At 41.4% G+C, this 27,237-nt stretch overlaps 1 protein-coding gene across 4 annotated transcripts in view; it reads left to right on the top strand.

The window, feature by feature from the left end:
- The window catches only part of LOC147106149 (peptidyl-prolyl cis-trans isomerase FKBP4-like), a 44,108-nt gene extending 17,928 nt beyond the window's left edge, over positions 1-26,180 (top strand). For 3 of the 4 annotated variants that reach the window (XM_086008980.1, XM_086008978.1, XM_086008981.1), the window contains exons 5-11: positions 120-240; positions 5,989-6,145; positions 13,298-13,388; positions 13,892-13,975; positions 15,856-16,041; positions 17,741-17,977; positions 23,430-26,180. In XM_086008980.1, coding sequence (XP_085865106.1) covers positions 120-240; positions 5,989-6,145; positions 13,298-13,388; positions 13,892-13,975; positions 15,856-16,041; positions 17,741-17,977; positions 23,430-23,585 — 1,032 coding nt within the window. In that variant the 3' untranslated portion in view covers positions 23,586-26,180. The remainder of the gene's footprint in view (positions 1-119; positions 241-5,988; positions 6,146-13,297; positions 13,389-13,891; positions 13,976-15,855; positions 16,042-17,740; positions 17,978-23,429) is intronic. The other variant, XM_086008979.1, reaches the window with a different exon arrangement.
- The last annotated feature ends 1,057 nt before the right edge of the window (positions 26,181-27,237 follow it).

Raw genomic sequence — 27,237 nt, 5'->3', positions numbered from 1 at the left:
ATCAAGGATGTCTGAAATAAGGAATATAGCCTGAATTGCTGTTGAATTCTCCATGAAGGTGACCTGGTGTCTGATGATCAGATTTGAAACTATTTCCATTATTATTCTTGCCTTTTAAGATTGAGCTTTTTGAAATCAAAGCAGAAGATCTGACAGAGGCTGAAGATGGTGGAATCATTCGCCGAATCCGAAAGAAGGGAGAAAGTTATTCCAAACCCAATGAGGGAGCCTCAGTTGAGAGTAAGAAACTACCTTTTACCCTTGTAATTTCTTGCTCCTGTCTTTTCTTCTCTGTGTGTGCATCATTTGAGCACCACAGTGAAAGGTTGGCATGGGGGGGAAGGACGACTCCTCCCAGGTAGTGAGGGGAAAATGCTGATCCATAGAGGAAAACATAGTATCTATTTTTCCACTAAGGATGATATCTGGAGAGTCACAAATAAGATGATCCCTTCTATTTCAGTAGATCCTTACAGCTGAGGAAGTTGATTCAGCCCATCTTAATTCATCAGGATTTTCCCCTCCACTATTCTGCTCTCAAGTCCATTCCACATGTTGGTTAGTGCCACAAGGCTAAAGCAGAAGCAAATCGAGTACTAGGACGCATCAAAAGGATGGAACAAAGAAAACCACCCTGTCCTTGTATAAGACCTTGATTAGGCCTAATCTGCAATACTGCATCCGGTTTTGGTGGGGGAATAAAGAGACCCTAGAAAAGGTTCCGAGGCAGGCTACGAGATTGATAGCTGGTTTAGAGGCCCTTGGTTACAATGATAGGCTTAGAGGTGTCTCTATTTTTCTCAGGAAACGTGTAGACTGAAGAAATTCAATTGAGGTCTTTAAAGTAATGAAAGGATTAGATTTAGCCCATGTGGATAGGCTATTTGAGTTAGGTAGGTTAAGGAGGACCAAGGGACGTGAGTACAAGTTACATAAGCATAGAACTAGGTTAGTTGTCAGGCGGTTTTACTTTTCAGAGCGTCGTCGCCCTTTGGAACAAATTGCCAGCTCTTGCAGTGAGTGCAGATTTGCTGCAAGCATTCAAAAGCGAGCTTGATAAGTTCCTAACTCTGAGTGACACGTGACATCACAGCGTTCAAAATGTAGTTAGTGTACTGGGGTATGGGGCCCCCGTTCACTGTGGTCTCCTGGAACTTGTTTGATCACCTTCAGGGGTCAGATGAATTTTTTCCCCCCTAAATTGACCTCGTTTTTTTGCCTCTCCCAGGAGATCGCACGGCTGGGGTTGGTTTGAGGGGGGGTGGGGGGGGGGGGGGGTATCATGGTCTACTTAGGTTGCACCATGACAGTATGTGACGGGATCGATGGCCCAGCTGGTTTTTTCTGTTTGAAATTTTCAGATGTTCATATCTCTCTCTGGGTGAAGAAGACCCTCCTGATATCAGTCCTAAAGTTGCCTTTTACTGATTTAAACCTGTATGTCCCCTTGTCCGATTCCCGCAGTTTAATTTGAAGTAGTATTCCGGATTAATCTTTTTAATACCATTTACTATAATATACCTCAATAAGCTTTAGAGAGACTCCGCTCCATTCTGTATACATTTGTTATAAGTTTCAATTCTGCCATAGATATTCTGTCAGCTACAGCAGTGCTGTATATTCCCATATAAGCATCTTGCGTTCAGTGGTGTGCCTGTACGGCTCAATATCTGCGCAAGAGCATAATCCACGGGGTATAACAATAGAGGACCCTCTTATGATCTGAACTGGATATTGTGTTTTCTGCATATGCACTTCTCCAATCGTTCTGACGGCAGACAGAAAAACACTTCAGTGAGATTAGGTCAGTTACGAACTGTTAAACTGCTTTATTTTGCAGACGACAAATGAACATACAGAGTAACAGATGCAATCAACTTTTACAAATTTCAGTCAATTTTCACTTGTCTCTTCAAAAAATGAGAAAAAAAGTAAACCATTTGCCCAGTCCCATTCGTGGGGCTGAGTTCCTTGTTTTTGGCATTACTTTTCTTTCTAGGCAACTCCTAACTGCGAAAACTGTCCTCCTGCAGCTTAGCTTCCAGCTCTAGGCCCAAGCAAGCACTTCAGCCCCCTATTTAAAAACATGACTTGACTACCTATCAATGTTCCCTCTAATTTTTTTTTGGCCCCTTTAAGGGCCTACATGGGCCATTCAAAATTCTGCGCTTCCGCGCTTTTTCTATTTAAAAGCCATCTCACCGGCTGCGCAGGACCTGCAGAGCGCTGCACAGCTTAAAGGGAATGTTGCTGCCTATGTATCTCTTTTCCTTTTCCAGAAAGTGTCTTAAACTCCTTCCCTGTTCATAGATTTTCTAGTAGGCCTCCTGACACCATGTTGGGTTTATATGAATAGAATTATCTCCACCATAATAGTTGTAGTTGTCTTGTTAGGCGAACTTGATTAATATTCCCAGTCACTGTGGACAATTAGCTCATTAACACATCAACACCCCATCCCCTGTCTCAGTGGCTGCAGCCTGTGGCTTTTTATACCTGCGCAAATTCACTTATATAAAGACACATAATCACAACTCATTCCAGATCTTTTCGATGAAAAATCCTGAAGCATAGCACCCACGTTCCCTATATTTTATTCTGTTGTCTTATTCCTTTGTCTCGTATTCCTTAAACCAGTTTCAAGCCAAGCGTGCAGCAGGAAATCTGCTCTTAGGCCTCTGCCCATGCTGTACTTGATGCACTCTGTAGCAGCTGCAGAAAAGCAGCTCAAGATGGCTCATTGATATTGATTGATTGATCAACCTCCCTGTAGTCTTAATTCTATAGTCTGAGAGAGCATACAGCATGGGTACTCAATTGCTTTGCCTGGAGGTCCACTTACCAAGTGTTAAGTGAGCCTGAGGTCTGCTAACTGAACAAATGAGTTGAAATTACACTGGATGATAATGGGTAACGACAGCATTAACGTGTTCTTATGAAAAACTGATTTGCCGCGTAAGTGTATTCATAAATTTACGACAATCTGTCGGATTGAAGTTATGCTGAGCAATATCAGTATAAAGAATGTGTTGACTCACTTTATATGGCTACTGTACTTTTTAACAAATTGTTAACCCATGTTTTGGATTAATGCTGTAGAGAAATTACATACAAACACATTTATTGCTGATGTCACATAGGAACAGGAGTAATGTTCCTGCTAAATTGTGCGGCCGCGCAGCTGTCTGGAGGTCCCGCACAGGCCGCTCACCAGCTTTCGCATGGAAGAAACCGCACATGTGCAAAAATTTGAATGGGCCGCGCAGCCAGTTAAAGGGACTGTGCACAAAAATAAATTAGAAGGAATATTGAACAGGAGTAGGACATTTAGCCTCTCGCCTGTTCCATTCAATTAGATCATGGCTGATCTGTACCTCAACTCTAGTTACCTGCCTTTGCTCCAAGTTCCTTGATATGCTTACCTAACAAAAATCGATTGATCTCAGTCTTGAAAATTTCAATTAACTGCGCATCCTTTTGGGGGAAGAGTGATCCAGATTTCCACTACAGTTTGTGTGAAAAGGTGCTTCCTGATTTCATTTCTAAATGGCCTAACTCTAATTTTAACATTATTCCTCTTCGTCCTGGATTCCCCCACCAAAGGAAATAGTTTCTCTGTGTCTACCCTATTGAATTCCCTTATCATTTTAAAGGCCTTGATTAGATCCACTTCCTAGCCTTCTAAACTGAAGAGAATATAAACTAAGTTTATGCAACTTGGCTTCCTAATTTAACCCTTTAAGCCCTGGTATAATTCTTGTGAATCGGCGCTGTCCCCCCTCCAAGACCAATATAACTTTCCTGAGGATCGGGGCAAAAAAGTGAACGCAGTACTCCAGATGGAATCTGACCAAGACACTCTATAACTGAAGCATCACTTCCTTACTTTTATACTCCAGCCCCTTTCAGATAAAGACCAACATGCTACTGACCCCCTCAAATAATTCAATTAGATTAGTCCGACATGACCTACTCTTCACAAATTCATGCTGAATCTTTGATTAGCTCATACTTGTCCAAGTGCTCAGTTACTCTGTCTCCGATGATAGATTCCAGTAACTTTCCCACAACTGATGTTAAACAACAAGTCTGTAGTTACCTGGTTTCTCCTTCCATCCCTTCTTAAATAATGATGTGAGATTTGCAATTTTCCAATCCAAAGGCACAATTCCTGAATCTAGAGAGCTTTGGAAAATTGTGACTAACACTTCTGCAATTTCCTCACATTTCATACTCTAGGGTGGGAACCATCAAGTTCTGGAGATTTGTCTATCTTGTGTCCAATTATTTTCTACATTGGCCCAGAAATTCGGGTCTCCACGGGTGAGTACGCGCTGGGTACTCACCCGTGGGCCCGATGGAAGTGCCGGTTTCCTGCATGTGCGGGAAACCAGCACTTCCGTTCCTCTGAACGAAGAGGTTCAGAGGTCGAACACGTGCGCAGGGGAGGCTGCGCGTGCGCATCAAACTTAGGTTTTTTTTTACAGGTTTTCCCGGGAGGGTAAGCCTGCAGAATTTACACATTTAAAAAGCAGGCGTAAGGCCTGCTTTTTACAAGGTAAGTGGTGAATTAATTAAAATTAAAACATTTTTTCCGCAGGTTTATTATTTTTAAATACTTTAAAGCAAGGTAAGTTTATTTTTAGCCCCGTTAGAATATAAAATATTTTTTTCAAAAATTTAAATTATTGTTTAAAATAGTTATTTCATGTAATTTGTAGTTTATTTTAAAAATGTGATTTAAAAAAAAAATTATTTGAAGGTTTAGTGCTATTTTGGGGCCGTAGTATTTATAAGTCTTTGACAGCACTTCCTGTCAAGACTTATGAATGGAGCATTTCCTGCTCCGATTGGCTCCCCATGGCCCACGTGATCCCAGGGGACGCATCGAACTAACTGCGCCCCTGGGATACGCAAGCACCGCGTGCCGGCAGCTGGACCAGGCCCCGGATCGGAATTCCACGGGGCCCTACAGCTCAACGGCCGGTGCGCAAGGTAAGTGCAGGTCGGGGGCTTGCACCCGCGGGAAGCCCCCGATCCGAATTTCTGGGCCATTACCTTTTTTTTACTTGTACTACTAAGTTCCTCCCATTGACTTATTTTAAGTTCCCTTGTACTGCTGGTATTTTGACCCCTGGCTCTACTGTGAAAATGGATACAAAAGTATTCATTTAACAAGTCTACCGTTTCCTTATTATCTATTATAGTCTTGCCGGCATTTGTCTCTAATGTGCCCATATTTCCCTTTAGCACTCTCTCTCATATATTTATAAAATCTTTTGCTTAGATATCCCTTGCAAGTTTTTTCTCATATTTCCTTTTTGCACCTCTTATTACTTGTCACCCAGCACAATTTCAACCCAATAGTTTGCTGTAAATGTAGAAATACCCTTGGAATGCAAATAAGATCACTGCTTGACAGATGGGTTTTTTTGTTAACTGGTCTTTTCAATACCTTTTGAGGTCTGGAATCTTGCTGTTTTCTTTTTATGGTTTTCTCTATTTCCTTACATTTTGGTTTCTTTAAAAACCCTTTCTTTACAATTATTTTCCCTCGTACATAATTCCAACGGTCGTTTACTTATTTTTGCTTTAGGTGACCCATTCAGTGTAACATTTTGCTGACAGTGCCAACTACAGGTACAATATTTTCAGAACGTTGTAATTGGCAACGTTTTTATTAGATGGATAGATGAAGTATCAAGCAATACCAACATTTTCCAAGTGTCAGTAGATAAAAAGAAATAAGGTAGCACTGTTTTACTCCGTGGCTAGTTCACTCAGAACTCCAACTTAAAGTAATTGCTCTTCAAAACGTGAAGCACAGCCATTCACTTTCCCCTTTTGTGTACAGATCACACAAATGAATTGGAACGTGGTGGACCTTAGATCAGGGCTGCTCCACAGCTGTAGAATACTCAGAGTGTACATATGCTCAGAGCTGATAATCTCTTAAACAGTTCTCTTTCTCTCTCTCCTTTATTTCAGTTCATTTAGAAGGCAAATATCAGGATACAGTCTTTGATAATCGAGATGTGTCATTTATTATTGGAGATGCAGAAGAACACAGTGTTCCTCCAGGGATTGAGAAGGCACTGCAGGAAATGGAAAAAGGAGAAGAGGCTATTATATCACTCAAACCAAAGTAAGTTTGAATATAATGCTCTTAGAGACTATTTATTCACTGTCCTGCCCAAAACTTTAACCTAGCATTTTTATTGAGAAACCTAGATGAAGGGCCAAGATCGTTGGCCTGTCAAGATTGAAAAGGATAGGAGAGAAGACGAGGTAAATCAATAAATAATTAGGTGATGCCAAGCATGAGTTTTAAAAGCCTGTTAATTGCAGGTAGAATGGAAGACTGAAGGAAATTGAGTGTTTGTGCCCTGTGAAGAGTACATCACAGTAGGGGACAGTTTGATGAATCTTGATTTTAACACACCGAGAATGCAGGAAGGAGGAAAAATGTGTAGAATAAAATATTTGCTGCTTAGGAGGCATGAAAGAGAAAAATACAGATGATCATGGGTCTACAATAGTAGTATCAGTAAACTAGAGATAAGAACGGTTATGATGGACAGAGAAGTTGGAGGCTAGAGGTCAGAGAGGTCTTCATAGAAAGTTAAGAGTTGTTGAGGAAGAATGGAGTGTTTCACAAAAAAGATGCATCTTTCACAATGAAAACATATGGGAGTTCTGTTTGAGATTTGAGCTGGTGGAGGCTAAGAATTCTGGTAGATTCAAAATGGCCCAGGACAGAGCTATCTTCAAAACAACCTAAATTTGTATAATCCCTTTAATGTAGAAATTGTCATGGATGAGCGCTGACAGCAAAACCACTTTTGTAAAAGCAATAGGAAGGCCGAGAAGAGGAATCTCTTGCAATCCCAAGCAGTGGAGAAAATGAAGCTGAAACCAAAACTGCAGGGCAACAAAAGAATAACCATAAGACGTAGGAGCAGGAGTAGGTCATTTGGCCCCTCAAGCCTGCTCCGCCATTTAATAAGATCATGGCTGATCTGATCTTGGCCTCAACTCCATTTCCCTGCCTGCTCCCTATAACCCTTGACTCCCTTACCTTTCAAAAATCTGTCTATCTCCACCTTAACTATATTCAATGACCCAGCCTCCACAGCTCTCTGGGGAAGAGAATTCCAAAGATTGCCGACCCTCTGAGAGAAGAAATTCCTCCTCATTTCCGATTTAAAAGGGTGCCCCCTTATTCTGAAATTATGCCCCCTTGTTCTAGATTCCCCCACGAGGGTAAATATCCTCTCTGCATCTACCCTGTTAAGCCCCTTCAGAATCTTATGTTTCAATAAGATCCCTTCTCATTCTTCTAAACTCCAATGAGTATAGGCCCAACCTGCTCAACCTTCCTTCATAAAGACGACAACTTCATCTCTGGAATCAACCTCGTGAACCTTCTCTGAACTGCCTCCAATGCAAGTATATCCTTCCTTAAATAAGGAGACCAAAACTGTACGCAGTACTCGAGGTGTGGTCTCACCAATACCCTGTACAGTTGTAACAGGACTTCCCTACTTTTATACTCCATTCCCTTTGCAATAAAGGCCAACATTCCATTTACCTTCCTAATTACTTGCATACTAACTTTTTGTGATTCATATACAAGGACCCCAGATCCCTCTGTACCTCAGCATTTTGTAATCTCTCCCATTTAAATAATAATTAGCTTTTTTATTTTTCCTACCAAAGTGGATAACCTTGCATTTTCCCACATTAAACGCCATCTGACAGATTTTTGCCCACTCACTTAGCCTATCTATATCCCTTTGGAGATTCTTTGTGTCCTCCACACAATTTGCTTTCCCACCTATCTTTGTATCATCAGCAAATTTGGCTACATTACACTCAGTCCCTTCATCCAAGTCATTAATATAGATTGTAAATATTTGAGGCCCCAGCACTGATCCCTGCAGCACCCCACTAGTTACAGTTTGCCAACCTGAAAATGACCCATTTATCCCGACTCTCTGTTTTCGGTTAGTTATCCATGCTAATATATTACCCCCAACCCCATGAACTCTTTTCTTGTGTAGTAGCCTTTTATTTGGCACCTTACCGAATGCCTTCTGGAAATCCAAATACACGACATCTACTGCTCGTTACATCCTCAAAGAACTTCAGCAAATTTGTCAAACATGATTTCCCTTTCATAAAACCATGCTGACTCTGCTTGACTATATTATGATTTTCTAAATGTCCTGCTACCACGTCCTTAATGATGGACTCCAGCATTTTCCCAATGACAGATGTTAGGCTAACTGGTCGATAGTTGCCTGCTTTCTGTCTCCCTCCTTTGTTACATTTGCAGTTTTCTAGTCCAATGGGACCTCTTCAGAATCCAGGGAATTTTGGTAGATTACTATCAATGCATCCACTATCTCTGCAGCCACCTCTTTTAAGACTCTAGGATGCAGACCATCGGGTCCAGGGGACTTGTCCATCTTTAGTCCCATTAGTTTGCCTAGTACTTTCTCTCTAGTGATAGTGATTGTCTTAAGTTCCTCCCACCCCAATAGCCCCTTTATTATCCATTATTGGGATGCTTTTAGTGTCTTCTACCATGAAGACCAATACAAAATATTTGTTCAAAGTCTCCGCCATTTCCCTGTTTCCCATTATTAATTCCCCAGACTCATCCTCTAGGGGACCAATGTTTACTTTAGCTACTCTCTTCCTTTTTATTTATATATACCTGTAGAAGCTCTTGCTGTCTGTTTTTATATTTCTTGCTAGCTTACTCTGATAAGGTATCTTCTTTCTCTTTATCAATTTTTTAGTCGTCCTTTGCTGGTTTTAAAAAATTTCCCAATCCTCTGGCCTTTCACTATTCTTCACAACATTATATGCTTTTGTTTTCAATTTGACACCAACCTTTACTTCCTTAGTTAGCCACGGATGGTTCATCCTTCTCTTAGAGTCTTTCTTTCTTTCTCACTGGAATATATCTTTGCTGAGAGTTATGAAATATCTCCTTAAATGTTTGCCACAGCTTTTCTACAGTCTTGCGCTGTAATATATTTTCCCAATCCACTTTAACAAAGTCTGCCTTCATACCTTTGTAATTACCTTTGTTTAAGTTCAGGACACTAGTTTGAGACCTTGAAAGGATTATTACTAGTCCTAGCCCCTTTCGGGCTACCCCGGATCAGGCGTATTCCCCAGACGTTCACCTTCAACTAAAGTTAGAGGTAGCCGAATCCTAAAGAAGCTTAATTGGGTCAAAAGGTCCAGACTCTCTCTCCCTAAAGGAAAGGAATGACCTGAAGATGTTACCGTCCTCCAGATAGTACTTTTAATAAGTTTAACTAGACTGTAACCTTCCGGATATTATGAGTGTCTGGAAAACTCCCCCAGAATTTGCAACTCCTCATCAAAGAGTGTACAGAGATTGAGTTCGCGAGTTTGATACAGAAGTACTATGTGAGACAATTCTAAAAATATATAGATTTATTAAAGAATTGACATTTAATTACAGTAGGTGTTTCAGTCGCGACATTAACAGTTCCAAATACAAAAAGCTTACAATTCTTATTCTCGGAGATCCTTATTCTCAAATCTTAACTTCGTTACTGTTTTTACAGTTCTCGGTTTATTCCAGGATATCCACCAAAATCAAATACAAGTACCTTGATCCCCGAGACTCGGAGTTGAAAACTTACAGAGCCTGCCTCTGAAGCTTGAGAATCGCTTTGCCCCTCTCAGCAAATCTATCTTCCTATTTGAAAGTCCAATTTTTACACTCTTTCTCAGTGGTATATCCTTTGAAGTTTTCTGCTGATATAAGCTAATTATCTCTAGTCATTCTTCTGCTGACCCCTGCTATTATTACAGTCAGTTCAGCTGGTAGCTTGCAGAATTATGTCTGCTGTGTAGGTGTCTCAAGCTTATCATAAAAAATGGTTGTAACAGGTGCATCTATTTGATGTCATTCTTACGAAGGTCTTCTGTTTGTATCTTTTTGCATTTAGAACACCTCAACTAGTTGCAACACAGACTCGTGTCTCTGTGTTCTAAGTTTAACATAAAAACGATTTGACGGCAGGTGTTCCTTTTGCTTGATGTCATTTTTACAAAGGCACATGTTTCTTTAATGTTCTGTGTTTCTTTCTGAAGTATTGGTTTAAAACACTTCAACTGGGTATTCCATTGTGTTCTTTCCAAGGCTTCAGTCTTTCGGGAACCTTTAACCTTCTGTTTCATTAAGGCTATTGTTTCAGTGTCAACAACTTATCTTATCTCAAAAGCCTGTATGCTGTTTACAGCTTTAGATTGTTGAGGCTTTTAGATTTTCAAGCCGAGTTTGTCATGTTTTAAAGCCAGAATATTTCATAGAATGGTGTATTTTTCTGAATATGGCTATTCCTTCACAACCTAGTTTTCTCGCCCTCAAACTGAACTTGAAATTCTACCATGCTATGATCACTCTTCCCAAGAGGATCCTTCACTTCGAGATCATTAATTAATCCAGCCTCATTACACAAATAGTCTTCTCCCTCGTTGGTTCCACAACATATGCGGAGCAGGCTTGAGGGGCCAAGTGGCCTATTCCTGCTCCTATTTCTTATGTTCTTATTTCTTATATTGTTCCAAGAAACCATCCTGTATACACTCTAAGCCCTCTTCCTCAAGTCTACCTTTGCCAATTTGCTTTGTCCAATCAGTATAAAGATTAAAGTCTCCCATGATTATAGTCATACCTTTCTTACAAGCCTCTATTATTTCTTGATTTATACTCTGTCCTACGGTGTGGCTACTGTTTGGGGGCCTGTAGACCACTCCCACCAGTGACTTCTTACCCTTATTATTTCTTATCTCCACCCAAACTGATTTCTACATTTTGATCTTCTAGGCCAATTTAATTTCTCATTACTGCACTGATCTCATCCCTTATTAAGAGTTACACCACCTCCTTTTCCTCTCTGCCTATCCTTACAAAATGGCAAATACCCCTGAATATTCAGTTCCCAGCCTTGGTCACCTTGCAACCACATCTCTGTAATGGCTATCAGATCATACCCATTTATTTCTATTTGTGCTGTCAACTCATCTATCTTATTACGAATGCTGCGTGCTTTCAGATATAGAGCTTTTAATGTTGTCTTTTTACCATTTTTCCCTACTCTGACCCCTCTTTCTGATGCACTCTTATGTGTATACGCTCTGTCCCTTCCTGTTACACTCTGGTTATCATTACCCCTATCGCTACCCTGCACTTTTGCCTTCTCATTTTTCTTTGACTTTTTTAATTTCCACACAGCGTATCCCTCTTTTCCCCCCCCCCACCACACTATTTAGTTTAAAGCCCTATCTACAGCACTAGTTATTCGATTCGCCAGGACACTGGTCCCAGCCTGGTTCAAATGAAACCCGTCCCGACTGAACAGCTCCCTCTTATCCTGGTACTGGTGCCAGTGCCCCAGGAATCCAAACCCATTTCTCCCACACCAATCTTTGAGCCACTCGTTCATCTCTCTGATCTTATTTACCCTATGCCAATTTGCATGTGGCTCAGGTAGTAATCCAGAGATTATTACCTTTGTGGTTCTGCTTTTCAATTTAGCCCCTAGCTGCTCATACTCCCTCAGCAGAACCTCTTTCTTTGTCCTCCCTATGTCGTTGGTATCTACATGGACCACGACAACTGGATCTTTCTCCTCCCACTCTAAATTCCTCTCCAGCCCAGAGGAGATGTCCTTTACCCTGGCACCGGGGCTGGCAACACAGCCTTTGGGACTCCCGCTCTTGGCTGCAGAGAACAGTGTCTATCCCCCTAACTATACTGTCCCCTACCATTACCACATTTCTTTTTGCTCCCTCAACTTGAAAGACTCCCTGTACCACGGTGCTGTGGTCAGTTTGCTCACCCTCCCTGCAGTCCCTGCTTTTGTCCACACAGGGAGTAAGAACCTCGTAACTGTTGGACGAGAGCAAGGGCTGAGGCTCCTCCACTACTACCTCCTGGGTCCCCATACCTGCCTCGCTCGTAGTCAGACCCACCTGTCCCTGACCACAGACCAAATTTGAATTAATTAATCTAAGGGGTGTGACTGCCTCATGGAACACAGCGTCCAGGTAACTCTCCCCCTCCCTGATGTGTCGCAGTGTTTGAAGCTCGGACTCCAGCTCATCAACACGGAACCAAAGTTCCTCGAGCAACCAACACTTACTGCAAATGTGGTCGCCGTGGACCTCAATGGTGTCCACCAGCTCCCACATGTTGCAGCAGTAACACATCCCTGCCCTGCCATCTCTAATGTATTTAATTAATTAAGTGTTTAAGTTTTGAACCTTTAGTTTTTAATCTCGGCTCTTAATTTAAACCAGTACCCAAGAAAACAGAGAAATATTCTTCCTGCTTTCCTGTGGTGTCACTCCTTGTTTTTGTTGTCAGGTCCGCTGCCTCTGCTCTTGGGCCTTCCTCTGCTGCGCTGTTTATTTGCTCCGCCTCTGCTCTCGCTCCCGCTCAGGTCTGCTGCCTGTGCCTTTTCCCTGTGATGTCACCTTTTATTTTGCTCCAAATGCGGTTGGGGGAGTCGAACTCCCGCTGGTTCTCTGCCCCCTCTCGTGCAGATTTTTAACTCCTGCTCTCCTGAATGCTGACAAAGAAAAAGAAGAAAGGAGCACCTCCCTCCCCTCCTCACCGAACTCCCTTACTCACCAAACTCGCAGGCTTACACTCTGTTCCAAGCTGTAATCTGTGACAACTGCACTCTAGCCTTCCTTATTTATACTACCAAACATTCAGTAATTCACTGAGGCATGCACAGTACATTATACAAAAAGCAAAATGGAAAGTCAACAGTGAGAGTGCCCTAAAAATGCTGTTAATGAGGTGCCATCTTGGCCAGAAACTCATAGCAGATAAGAAGTGGTACTTGTTGGATCTGCAAGACACATGAAGAAACTCTGTTTTTGAAGAATTGAAAGAAACTGATTTGCATTGTCCATCAAAAGACATGCAGGAGATCAAGTAATACGGCCATTACATTGTACGAAAAATGGAAGTTGCGTGCCTTGATGGTGTCTGATTTTGAAGGGGCTTGCTACATTGAGACTGGAACTATTAGTGAATAGAAGAATGTAGAATACAGTGAGTTGCAAGCTGTAATATAATTGAAGGTATCAATGGTTTACATGAAAAATAAGGAACCCCCTGGGCTGAGTTATGGGCTGAAACATAAGGAGGTTGGTTATTTATATATAGAGTAACATTATGGAATTTGGTGATTATTTTGAGTATTTCTTTGACCTAGTGTTGTTCAAACAGGTATGGATTTGGAGAAGCGGGAAACCCAAAATTTAACATCCCACCCAGTGCAAACCTGGTGTATGAAGTTGTGTTGAAGAACTTCGAAAAGGTAAGAAACAACCAGATTAATGCTTGTGCCACCAGATGTTCTGCTGCAGTCCCAAAGCATCTTCAGCTTTGAAGCTCAGTTCTATCACTGTTACTGATGTAAATGATTACGAGATTAATTGCATTCCAGATTGGGATGGGGAGGCCAAGCAAATGATTATCATTGAAGCTTCTAATGTATATCATGGGGAAGTTGGGACTAACTATCTTCTTTGGAAAGGATTCAGCTTTTAATGTGAGGAAGTTAGGGGGGTCAAGGTTCAATCATTTGTGGCAAACTATTTGTGGAGAGGGTGTTACAGCCAATCCTGTTCTTGCCTAATATTGACTTCTGCGCACTTTCTAGCAGGGGGAACTACTAGATAACCACCAGAAGTAGAAACCCTGGGGGATGTATTTTCTTTCTGTAGCTTATTCCTGTTAGAGTAAATCTATGATTAGTTGCCCTGTAGTAATTTTTAAGCTATATGTAAATTAATTAGTCATTTTTTTACATTTTATCAGGCAAAAGAGTCTTGGGAGATGAACATAGACGAGAAGTTGGAGCAGTCTGCCATCGTCAAGGAGAAGGGAACGTTGTATTTCAAGGTAACGAGATTGTAGCTAAACAAGTCTTCCTGGCTCCTGTTCACTGTAAAGCGCCAGTGCTCCCTGGTTAACAAACAGAAGAAGCTGGAAACATCACTTAATGTCCAGTAGATTTTTTCTGGGTGATAGTGTGCAGGTTTGCACTCCATAATTTCCCACATCTGTTGAGTTCTTCATCTGAGCTGTCAACAGAGCACTTGCGACTCAGACCTCAGCTGACTGGTAATTTGGAGCAATCTGCAGTGGCCAGCCTCAGATCATACTCTTTCCTCCTCCTAAAAGGAGAGTACAGCCACTGCCCCCCTGTCTACCTGTGACTCCATGGCTAAGATCAGGATATCTCTGTGCAGGAAAATCTAGAATGCTGACTCTGATATGATTTTACAGGTTGAAGTTCAACAACAACAACTTGTACAGGAAACTTCGTGATATCCGGCACCGGTACGGGACCGAGCTGCTGCCGGTCTATCAAAACTTCCGGATAGACCAGCGCTAATGTTGAAGGGTATCTGACAACAAACACTGTTGCTTAGCAACAGCTTGTAAACACTCGGCCTGTACCTTGGAAGCGTCTCTGAAGCTGTTGCTAAGCTACAGAGACGCTTTCCAGAGCCTGACTGTTTTTAAAAAATAAAAAAAAATGCTAGGAGAAGAAAAAAAAACCAAAATGGCTGCTGATTTCTGCCGTTAGAGCGAGGTTTCCGGACATACAACTTCCGGATAAACCAAAGTTTCCTGTATTTATATAGTGCCTTTAACATAGTAAAATGTCCCATGGCGCTTCAAATGAGCGTTATAAAACAATTTAACACCAAGCTACATGAGATATTAGGGCAGACGAGAGGTAAGTTTTAAGGAGCGTCTTAAAGGAAGAAAGCGAGGCGGAGAGGTCTAGGGAGGGCATTCCAGAGCTTACGGTACAGCCGCCAATGGTGGAGCGATTACATTCGGGGATGCTCAAGATGCCAGAATTAGAGGAGCACAGATATCTGAGTGTTTTGGGGCTGGAGGAGATTAGAGAGATAGGGAGGGGCAAGGCCATGGAGGGATTTGAAAATAAGGATGAGAATTTTAAAATCGAGCCGTTGCTTAACTGGGAGCCAGAGTAGGTCAGTGAGCACAGTGGTAATGGGTGAATGGAATTGGTGTGAGTTAGGACATGGGCAGCAGAGTTTTGAATGACCTCAAGTTTACGGTGGGAGGCCGGCCAGGAGTGCGTTGGAATAGTCAAGTCTAGAGGTAACAAAGGCATGGATGAGGGTTTCAGCCGCAGATGAGCTGAGGCAGGGGCAGAGTTGAGCGATGTTCCAGAGATGGAAATAGACGGTCTTAATGATGGCGCGGATATGTGATCTGAAGCTCATCTTGGGGTCAAATAGGTGTGTAAGAGCAGAGCGACCATTCAGGTACACCAATCTTTAAAAATGATAGGACAAGTTGATAAAGCTGTGAGGGTTTTTTAAGTGGGATTCCAGATTTTATAAATTTGGATGCAAGTACAAAAGAAAATAGTCTGAACTCTTTTTAATTAAATATAGGTATTAACATGTACCACAAACATTAACCTTTTCCTTTCCCATTTACATGTGCAATATGACATGTTGATACTTGATTACAGTGATTTAAAAGCTATTTTCTGTTACTGTAAGAATTGCATCTGGACTGAAATTTAAAATGCATACCAAAATATTTAGCTTGTACTGCATTCCTGTAAGCGCTCTTAGAATGTAGGAGGTTATCTCTAAGAATTGGCAATGCAGTGGTGACTGAAGCAGTGTGGGGAATTGCTGGGCTTCCTACAGTTCTTAGTCACTGAGAATTATTTTATTCTTCCTTCTGGTAACTGCATTATTCATGTAACTTGTAGTTCTTGTTGCCAGGTGGGCAAGTACAAACAGGCCACCATCCATTACAAGAAAATTGTGTCTTGGCTGGAACATGAGAGTGGACTGTCTGAGGAAATGCTAAAACAATCCAATGCACTGAGGCTAGCAGCCCATCTCAACCTTGCCATGTGCTATATCAAAATGGATGAGAATTTGCAAGCTGTAGAGAATTGTGAAAAGGTGAGTAAATTCTCTATCTCCTAATATGGAAACCATCAACTGTAAAGATGTATGACACACGAGTTCCCTTTATAGCTCAGTTAATGGACCATTTGGGACGTGGTACTAAGCTATCCAAATTAGAAAAGCCTTGGATGCAATCCCTGATTTATGGTATGTTACCCAAACACTGTAGGAGCACTACATTTGACCTTCATGCCTCAGGCCTGGAGAGAAAAGGGGTTCCTGCTCCTGATTGCTAGTCGGTGATTGCTAGTCAGTGGCACCTGCTGGAAATTGGTTGTTTAATTTTCAGGTGAGATAAGCATCAGGCTCGTATCTTTCTTGCATTCACTTCCTAAGTTCACATATATTGACACCCTGGCACGGTACTGGAGGGTGGCCGCTGCACATGGAATCCTCTCTCAGTTGATGCCTTCATGAGAACTGGGGAGAAATTCTTTGGGGGTGCTATAAGGCATACTGTTAAGTAGAATAGGATTGGGTAGTGCTTGGACCACAACAAAACTGCCCATAACTCAACACTGTCAGTCTCCTTTGAGAAATAGAATTGTCATTGTTGGGGTAGTGTAGTGAGAGCAGTGGTCTAATGTAACACGTACCATATGTGGTGTCCCACAGGGATCTGTGTTGGGGCTTCAACTATTCACCGTATTTATTAACGACTTAGATGATGGGCTAGAAAGCCACACATCCAAATTTGGCCATGACACAAAGATACGCAGCATTGTAATCTGTGTAGATGGAATCAAAACATTACAAAGAGATATTAATAGATTAAGTGAATGGGCAAAACCGTGGCAATGGATTTCAATGTAGGCAAGTGTGAGGTCATCCACTTTGGACCTAATAAGGATAGATCAGAGTACTTTCTAAATGGTGAAAAGCTAGAAACAGTGGCGGTCCAAAGAGACTTAGGGGCCCATGTACATAGATCATTAAAATACCATGGACAGGTGCAAAAAATAATCAAAAAGGCTAATGGAATGCTGGCCTTTATATCTAGAGGACTAGATTACAAGGGGTAGAAGTTATGCTATAGCTATACAAATCCCTAGTTTGTATAGCTGGAGTATTGTGTTCAGTTCTGGGCACCACACCTTAGAAAGGATATATTGGCCTTGGAGGGAGTGCAGCGTAGATTTACCAGAATGATACCTGGACTCCCAAGGGTTAAATTATGAGGCGAGATTACACAAACTAGGATTATATTCCTTGGAATTTAGAAGGTTAAAGGGGTGATTTAATGGAAGTTTTCAAGATACTAAGGGGAACTGATAGGGAGGGTAGATAGAGAGAAACTATTTCCGCTGGTTAGGGAATCCAGGACTAGAGGACATAGCCTAAAAATTAGAGCCAGATCTTTTAGGAGTGAAGTTAGGCAACACTTTGACATGCAAAGGGTGGTAGAAGTTTGGAACTCTCTTCCGCAAACAGCAGTTGATGCAAGGTCAATCGTTCATTTTAAATCTGAGATTGATTAATTTTTGTTAACCAAAGGTATTAAGGGATATGGGGCAACGGCAGGTATACGGAGTTAGGTCACAGATCAGCCATGATCTCATTAAATGGCGGAACATGCTCGAGGGGCTAAATGGCCTACACCTGTTCCTATGTTCCATACCTGATTTGGGATTGCTTGATAGGATAGGCGAGGGTGTTTCTAAAATGAATGCTTCTGATTCTGCTTTTATTTCAGGCATTAGAGCTGGATACCAACAGTGAAAAGGCCCTTTTCAGAATGGGTGAGGCAAGACTCGCAATGAACGATTATGAACTGGCAAAAGCAAACTTCGAGAAGCTTCTGCAGCTCTACCCCAACAAAGCAGCCAAAGTGCAGATTGGAATCTGTCAGAAAAAAATAAGGGAGCAGTTGGATCGGGAGAAAAAGATCTATGCTAAAATGTTCCCAAGATTTGGAAATACCGATGCCACGGTAAGTGATGAGTTAAAGACGTTAATAAGGGGGAAATTTATACGGTATGCATAAGAATTTTTAAAAACAGGAAAATGTATTTAAGTCAACAAACCATCTCCTCTTGATTGATCTCATAATCCCTTCTCTGTCCAGGAATGCATCTAAGTGCCTCTTCAACTAATTTGTACTATACGCTTCAGTGGCTACCTGGTAACATCACATAAATCTATTACCCTTTGGCTGGGAAGAAGTTCCATCTAACTCCAAACTTCTGAATTTTTGCCTCGCTTCTCCTAGTACTTGAACCCTTCACTATAGTGATCAATTTAGTCAGTTTTGTTTGTAATCTTGAAAACGTTAATAGGGTCACCTCAAAATCTGTTTTAAAGAAAGCCAAGCCCATCTGTTTTAAAGAAAGAGGACCTTTTCCTCTTTAATCTTTTCTCCTAACTTAACTTCCTCATATCAAGAATCGCCTTTTGTTACTTGTCTCTGGGCTATCTCGAGGATAATATTCTTCGTACGATTAGCTGACTAGAACTGCTCACAATATTCCAGATAGGGAATATAATGTCTTTTTTTTATATACTCTTCGTCTCTTTGGGAATCCAATCTGTATCTGATTTGCCTTTCCTACTTCAGCTAACTATCATACTGACTTTCATAAGATTTATCCACATATAATCCCAAAATCTATTACCCAATCGGCAATCTGCACTTCTGTTTCTTGAATGCATTTCCCTCTTTTAATTATTTGCTCCAACATAAGTTGTTTTACACTTGTCCCTATTGTTCTGAATCTGCCAGCTGCTGGCTGAGTTACCAAAATCTTTCTGATTCTGGTTGTATTTCTCCTCATTATTGGCACTGCCTCCTATTTTGGTATATCTTGTGAACTTTAAAGTTTTGTTTTCCCACTCCAAGTAATCAATAAAAAATATATTAAATGTAGCATGGATTCCAAGATTGATCACTGGGCTACCCCATTTAACAACTTCTTTCCAGCATGAAAAGTTCCCATTTATGACAATCTTCTGTTTCTGGTATTCCAGCTAGCACCATATTTGGGAATTCCAGTTTTCAGTGGCCTTTTTTTTTGGATTTTAGTATCGTTTTTTTGTTTAGCAGTTTTCCATTTGCACCAAAGTCATTGCTTTAAGTTTTGTATATTTTTTTCAAAAGTGAAATGAGTATCAGTGTTGCACTGTGCAGCCTAGGGGAGTAAGCATAAAAATAGGAGGGCCTAGGAACAGAGTCCAAGGTGGGAGGTCGAATTCTACTTCAGTTGAATATTGATTTTAATTCTGCTGAATATGCTTTTATTTCTCATACAGTAATAAAGGTTTTCACAAGAATGCATCAGTAATCAAGCATTGCATGCATCATTTAAATTTGTTCAATGTTTATCAGTAAACACCAATTTCAAAATATTCTGTCTGGAGGAGAGGAAATACTACTTTAATTAATCTGAAAACCAGGAGCGTTAACCATACTTTACCTGCTCAAACGTGACTTCTCACTTTAGTCAGTAATTGATTATGTGGAATGTTACCCACTGTCTCAAAAATGTCTTCAAAAAGCTCAAGCAGGTTAGCTAAATATGACCTTTTCCTCAATGTTCACTGACCTTTAACAAGTTATGCTTTTCCATGTGTTCAGCCACCAGATCTCTTAAAATCATAAATTTGCTGGAGTCTAGCTACTTCTTGACCATTATTATGTCAGTTTCTGAGGTGCATCTGATTAATGGAATACCAGTATGATACTTTTAGTAATTACATATACAACACTTGTGCTCAGAAGGAGTGACCTGTTGCTCAATGGAAGTGAGAAGGAAGACCGAGGGAAGGAGGTAACAGAATGCAGAGGGAATAAGATGGGAAAGTTTATTTTGTAGGAAATCTGAACCCAACAAGCCCGCCTGCTTGGCTTATCCCTTTCATACCTTCTCATTTCATTCATCTATCCCCATGGCATTTGCTAATAATGGGTGTAGTCGGAGGTATGCAGATGAAGGTTCTTCTTTCACAGGCTGAGCTGACCAGTGTGTGAGGTCATTCAATCTTTGAGAGTTTACACTTCCTCCTATTTTAGCTTGTATCATTGCAGCCCTTCTCTTTCCTGCCCCCCCCCCCCCCCTCACTCTGTCTGCTATCATACACCAGAGGACTGTATAATTCCAAGAGTGTATACGGGATGGTTTCCTGGGCCAATATGTCGAGGAACCAACTAGAGATCAGGCCATCTTAGACTGGGTATTAATCTTGTTGTACGAGGCCCCTTGGGGAGGAGCAATCATAATATGATCGAATTCTTCATTAAGATGGAGAGTGAAGTAGTTGACTTAAGAGACTAGGGTCCTGAATTTAAATAAAGGAAACTACGATGGTATGAGGCACGAGTTGGCTAGGATGGATAGGGGAATGTTACTTAAAGGGTTGACGGTGGATAGGCAATGGCAAACATTTAAAGATCGCATGGCTGAACTACAGAATTTGTCCATCCCTGTCTGGCATAAAAATAAAACAAAAAAGGTGGTGCATCTGTGGCTAACAAGGGAAATTTGGGATAGCATAAGATCCAAGGAGAGGACATATAAATTGCCCAGAAATAGCAGCAAACCTGAGGATTGGGAGCAGTTTAAGATTCAGCAAAGGAGGACAAATGGATTAATTAAGAGGGGGAAAATAGAGTATGAGAGTAAGCTTGTAGGGAACATAAAAACTGACTGTAAAAGCTTCTATAGATATGTGAAGAGAAAAAGATTGGTGAAGTCAAGCGTAGGTCCCTTGCAGTCAGAATCAGGGGAATTTATAATGGGGAACAAAGAAATGGCTGACCAATTAAATACATACTTTGGTTCTGTCTTCACAAAGGAGGACACAAATAACCTCCCAGAGATGTCGGGGAACATAGGGTCTAATGGGAGGGAGGAACTGAATGAAATCAGTATTTGTAGGGAAATGGTGTTCGGGAAATTGACGGGATTGAAGGCCAATAAATCCCATGGGCTTGATAATCTACATCCTAGGGTACTTAAGGAAGTGGCCCTAGAAATAGTAGATGCATTGCTGGTCATCTTCCAAAATTCTAGAGACTCTGGCACAGTTCCCATGGATTAGAGGGTAGCTAATGTAACCCCACTATTTAAAAAAGGTGGTAGAGAGAAAACGGGGTATTATAGACCGGTACGCCTGACATCGGTAGTGGGGAAAATGCTAGAGTCCATTATAAAAGATATAATAGCAGAGCACTTGGAAAACAGTGACAGGATTGGACAAAGTCAACATGGATTTACAAAATGTAAATTGTGTTTGACTAATCTACTGGAATTTTTTGAGGATGTAACTGGTAGAATAGATAAGGGAGAACCAGTAGATATGGTATATTTGGACTTTCAGAAGGCTTTCGATAAGGTCCCGCATAAGAGATTAGCGTGTAAAGTTAAAGCACATGGGATTGGGGGTAAGGTGCTAACTTGGATAGAGAACTGGTTGGCAGACGGGAAGCAAAGAGTTGGAATAAACGGGTCTTTTTCCGAGTGGCAGGCAGTGACTAGTGGGGTACCGCAGGGATCGGTGCTAGAACCCCAGCTATTCACAATATTAATGATCTAGACGAGGGAACTAGATGTAATATCTCCAAGTTTGCAGACGACAAAAGCTGGGTGGGCGTGTGTGCTGTAAGGAGGATGCCGAGAAACTCCAGTATGATTTGGACAGGTTGGGTGATTGGGCAGATGCAGTATAATGTGGATAAATGCGAGGTTATCCACTTTGGTGGCAAAAACAGGAAGGTAGATTATTATCTGAACGGCTATAGATTGGGAGAAGGGGATGTGCAACGAGACCTGGGTGTCCTTGTGCACCAGTCGCTGAAGGTAAGCATGCAGGTGCAGCAGGCGGTTAAGAAGGCAAATGGTATGTTGGCCTTCATAGCGAGAGGATTCGAGTACAGGAGCAAGGATGTCTTGCTGCAGTTGTACAGGGTCTTGGTGGGACCACACCTTGAGTGTTGTGTGCAGTTTTGGTCGCCTTATCTGAGGAAGGATGTTCTTGCCATGGAGGTAGTGCAGTGAAGATTCACCAGACTGATACCTGGGATGGCAGGAATGACATATGAGGAGAGATTGGGTCGATTGGGCTTATATTCGCTGGAGTTTAGAAGAATGAGAGGGGATCTCATTGAAACTTATAAAATTCTAACAGGACTAGACAGACTAGATGCAGGAAGAATGTTCCCAATGGCGGGGGAGTCCAGAACCAGGGGTCACAGTCTAAAGATAAGGGGTAAGCCATTTAGGACAGATGAGGAATTTCTTCACCCAGAGAGTGGTGAACCTGTGGAATTCTCTACCACAAACGGCAGTTGAGGCCAATTCATTAAATATATTCAAGAAGGAGTTAGGTATATTTCTTAAGGCTAAAGGGATATGGGGAGAAAGCAGGGACAGGGTACTGAGTTTGGATGATCAGCCATGATCTCATTAAATGGCGGATCAGGCTCGAGGGGCCGAATGGCCTACTCCTGCTCCTATCTTCTGTTTTTCTATGATATTTTACTTATAGCTTTTTTCCATCTCTTCCCAAAGCCATCAACCCCTTGCTTGTATATAGTTTGATGATCACTGTCATCCTACAGTACTCATCCAGGTGGCATTCTTAATATGTCATACCTGACAGGGTGTGTCAAACAAGGTGAGGGCTTCATAAGTTCAAAAAGTGCATACAAGCAAACTTTTAGCAAGGGTCGCTGCTTTGTGATCAGGACCAGAATTCTAGCTGAGTTTTCTCCCCTTCACCAGCTGTGCAGAAGACGGTTGTTGGGCTCCTATTGCTGCCTTTGCTAATTCAGCACAGCCCGGGGATTGAATTTTGGAGATTCCTGGGTTTGTGCAGCTTGTCAGTAGATAAACTTTTTGATGTGGTATTGAACCATATAGACAGGAAGGTCCCGTGTTTAATCCCTGGTTGGTACTGAGTTTACTGACCTTAACTGGGTGCCTCAGTTGGTCTCCGTGTCTGAGTTAGGGAGGATTGGGGGAAATGAGCCTGTTCCCACTACTGAATGCAATTTAGAGACCCCTCTGCTCAAAAATATGTATATATGAAAGTACAACTAGGTCAGAATTGGGCTCCGCTGTGATGTGCCCCACGCTTTTAACACCCATTTAGTTCACACAAAAAATGGTAATTTGGATATCGAGAAGCATTAAGTGGATTTGTAGTCCAGCATGAATCACAGACGGGGGTGAATATTTAAGAAGGCAAAAATGTGGATCAAAGTGGAGCAGTAAGATGCAGCCATAAAGCGGATCCTTTTTCCTCGGAGGTAGACTGTTGATAGGTACACACTAAAGGACATGGCTATGGGGTAAGCCTTTCAAAGTCCCAAGTAATATCTAAACTTCCTAACAGCGTTTCTATTAATATAACATTTTTTCCTGAAATAATCTATGACTATATTTTAGCAGAAAGAAGTTCTCAAAACAACATCTGAAAAGGAAGCTGCAGTGGTGATAACAGAGGAAGAAGAGAATAAGAAGAACCTAGATGAAGGTGGCAAAGGAGAACCCATGGAAACGGAAACCAATCACAAGTCCCAGGAATCGGATGCTACAGCATGAATGTGGTGTGGAGTTTGAAGCTGCATTACTTGTTTGATTTGTTTTTTAAGCCTTGATATAGTACAGTATCCTGTGTGTATAATGTATGCACCAGTAAAGAGTTTTACTTACCTACTCACCTTAGTCACGCGAGCTATTTAAAAAAAAAAAAAAAAAAAATTGACTGCACCTGCTGGAATTGCTGAGTTTCTAGGTCACACTGGATTGGCAACAGTCCATTTTCATGGCCGGCCTGTGGCATTGTTGGATGGCAAATGAGATGAGCCCACTCTTGAAAGCATGTAGGAAATAGAAACTGGAAGGAGCGATTTGTAGCTCTGTGAATTATTCTAACTTAGGGGGGGGAAATCTTAATTATTTTTAATTCCACACATTTGCAATGTATTCCTCCTCCTGCATGGTGGTGTCATTCCCCCCTGCCCTTTTTTTGTAATGAATTGTCTACTGTGATAAGTTTCTTCTGCTTATAGGATGTACCTGAAAATTGACAGATTAGTGTGACATGCTCCTGGGACTTGGGTAAAGATGTGATGTTGGTGCTGTTACTGCTGTGCTACTGAGATGCACTTTGTTTTTTTAAAGTGGAGAACTTTATGTTTTGCTGTCTGTAACTTATGTATGTTATAAGTATCATCAGGTAATGCAGACTTGCTGTATTCCACAGAATGACAACTTTTTATTTTTAAACATTGATGGTTGTTCCTTGTCCCTCCTCAAAATGGCAAATATGAGGGGAGTTGGCCTTGTATTACATAGAATTTACAGCACAGAAGCAGGCCATTCGGCCCAACTGGACTATGCCGGTGTTTATGCTCCACATAAGCCTCCTCCCGCCCTACTTCATCTAACCCTATCAGCATATCCTTCTATTCATTTCTCCCTCATGCCCTTAATGCAACTATTCCATGTGGTAACAAGTTCCACTCTCTGGGTAAAGAAGTTTCTCCTAAATTCCTTATTGGATTTATTAGTGACTATCTTATATTTATGTCCCCTAGTTTTGGATTCCCCCACAAGTAGAAACATCTCTTTACGTCTACCCTATGGAACCCTTCATAATTTTAAAGAGCTCTATTAGGTCACCCCTCAGCCTTTTTTCTAGAGAAAAGAGCCCCAGCTTGTTCGTCTTTCCTGATAGTTAAAACCTCTCATTTCTGGTATCATTTTTTTTTTTTAATTTGCACCTTCCCAAGTGCCTCTATATCCTTTGTAGGAGCATCAAGTATATTATATCCAGCAAGTCTTTGCTCAGCCCAAATTTCCCCATAATTTAATGAGGGACTACCACACATTTCAGAATGCCCTAGGAGGAAGTTCCTTCGGTAGTATTTAATCCAAGGAATAGTAACCAGTTAGATACAGCCCATCCTTCACATCACCACTGCGTCCCTCTCATGACTGTCTAAATGGTTTTCAACACTTGCTAAATCTAATCCCAATGGTAGTGCTCTTGAGACCACCTTAATTTATCCACCCTCAGCTTATCTCCAGATAAGATTTAAGTGATTTCTGATAGTCTTTTGATTTGCTTTTTTTCCCGCCCCTCCATTCCTGTTCGTTTTGGCACTTCGAGTTAACCTTTTTACCAAATTAAACCATTATTTTATGTTTTAACAAACTCTACCCTGATGATGGTCACCAGATTTACAGCACTTGTTTATACATGAGGTTTTTTGTTAAAATTTTTCCCCATGCCCCCCATCAATCCTAATGAATATTTACCTAACAAACTGAGACTCTTGGCAATTAACTAGATTTTCGCAACTCCTTTGATTTCCCTCCCAAGATTTGACACTACAACATGTAGTATTTCCTCCAATCTCTCTAGTACACCAAAAAAGACACGTATACATAATTATTTTACATCTCTTTGCTGTGTGACTTGCCATAGAAATTCAGTGTTCTATTGCCTTCTCATCAGCATTGCCCTACTTATAAATGTGTCTAGGTATTATTTAGGTTGTACAATTATTTAATATTGGCTTCATTTCAACAAAATTTAAAGAGCAAAATTATATAATGAATAAAAGTGAATGGGGGTATTGCCCGCTTTGCACTATCGCCAAAAGTTAAAATTACCCCCAATAAGTGCAAACAGTTCCTGGTGAGAATTTTTGTAGCGTTGAAATTTCACATTTAAATTCCTTAGAAATTTCAGTTCAAAATAAAACCAGAAAAACCCAACTTTTATTTTTTTTTTAATGCAAAGCTGTTCATTTTGTGAATAAAATGGATGTAAATTTAGGTGTTTTGCATTCCCGGAGTGTTTAGCATTGATGGCTCCTACAGCCTTTGTCTTGATGCTAAGCCACATACAAGGCTTATCTGCTTTGTTTTGGGATACTCTTTTTAATAGGCCATTATTTAGAGAACGAGTCTGTAAGAAAGGGGCTGCAGTTCCAGTTCTATGCAATACAGTAACATCTGTCTTAAGTGCTTGATCTTCTGGTGAAAAACTATTGTGCAAGATCTGCATCCAGTACTTTGTTCTTCAGCTTGGCTTACAACCAAAAGGTGATTGTATGTAAATACTCTTTTTTGTTTGAGGGCAGCATAGGACTAAAACCAATAATAAAAATTCAGGAACTTAAAATACTCCAAGCAGCATGTGTGTGTTGAGTTTGCAGGAATGGGATTATTGAAATTTAATTTGAAAGACTTGGATCACCTTCCTGTCAATGTATATTTACTGTTCTAAGGCTCCCACATACCAAAGGAACTCTTGTATGCACAGGAAACACACAATATTTGCTCTCATCTTCGACAGCAACCCCCCACCAAGTGCTGATCCAGATTCATCTCTCTGTGGAAGTGATCATTCTTTCTCTGAACAATCCGCTGCGCATGGTGTGGAAGACTGGTGATTTTTCACTGTAAATTAACTGAATAATTACATGTGCAACAGACTGTTTTATTTTCTGCCTCTTTTTTCATTAAAGCTGTTTAGCTTTTGACCGGGCACAGGAAGATAATCCTCTGACAAGGTGGCTCCTTCCTCGAGACATCAGGGTTTTAGTACTTGACCAGATGGCAATGACACCTGGGGTTGCATTTTCTCCGGAAGCATTCACTGCTGGAGATGAGGTGGATGGGACCCCTGCCCACCATTCCAAACCACAGCAGTGGCGCAGACTTATTTTCCTGAGTCGGGGTGCATACACAGTGGGATCTTTGCCACTGCTGCTCGGAAAAATGCCATGGCACCATAGTGAGACACCAGCTGCAGCCCCTCTGCTGATAGTTCCCAAGATCAGCTGCAGGCATGGAAGTCGGCTGGGCCCCATCTCCCTGCAATCATTTACATGCAGAGGGGCAAGTAAGCAGCCGGCCACCTTAGCTGTTGGGGTGTGAAGTGGAATATCAATGGCAATGCTGGTAGAGGCTGGGCTGTGGTTGTAGACCTCCTTGCCTAATTTCCTATACTGCCTGATTTTGTGTAGTATAGCAAAGGAACATCCAGTCCCAAGGCTTCAAATTAGAGGAACTGCTGCTCGTAGTATGGAGGCTGCTAACATTGACATTTTTACATTAACCTTGAACAAAACTCCAGTTGTGAATAACAGGTTGTCCACAGACTCCGTCCAGATGCTTTACTAGCTTTCACTGGCGTCATAAGCCTCTGACTGCAATAGTTCAGGCAAATGGAATGAAT

Source organism: Somniosus microcephalus, chromosome 16 (genome assembly GCF_052327205.1).
Source record: "Somniosus microcephalus isolate GS21.2 chromosome 16, FLI_Smic_1.0, whole genome shotgun sequence".
Classification (NCBI taxonomy): domain Eukaryota; kingdom Metazoa; phylum Chordata; class Chondrichthyes; order Squaliformes; family Somniosidae; genus Somniosus; species Somniosus microcephalus.
This window is presented reverse-complemented; position numbering and strand designations above follow the sequence as displayed.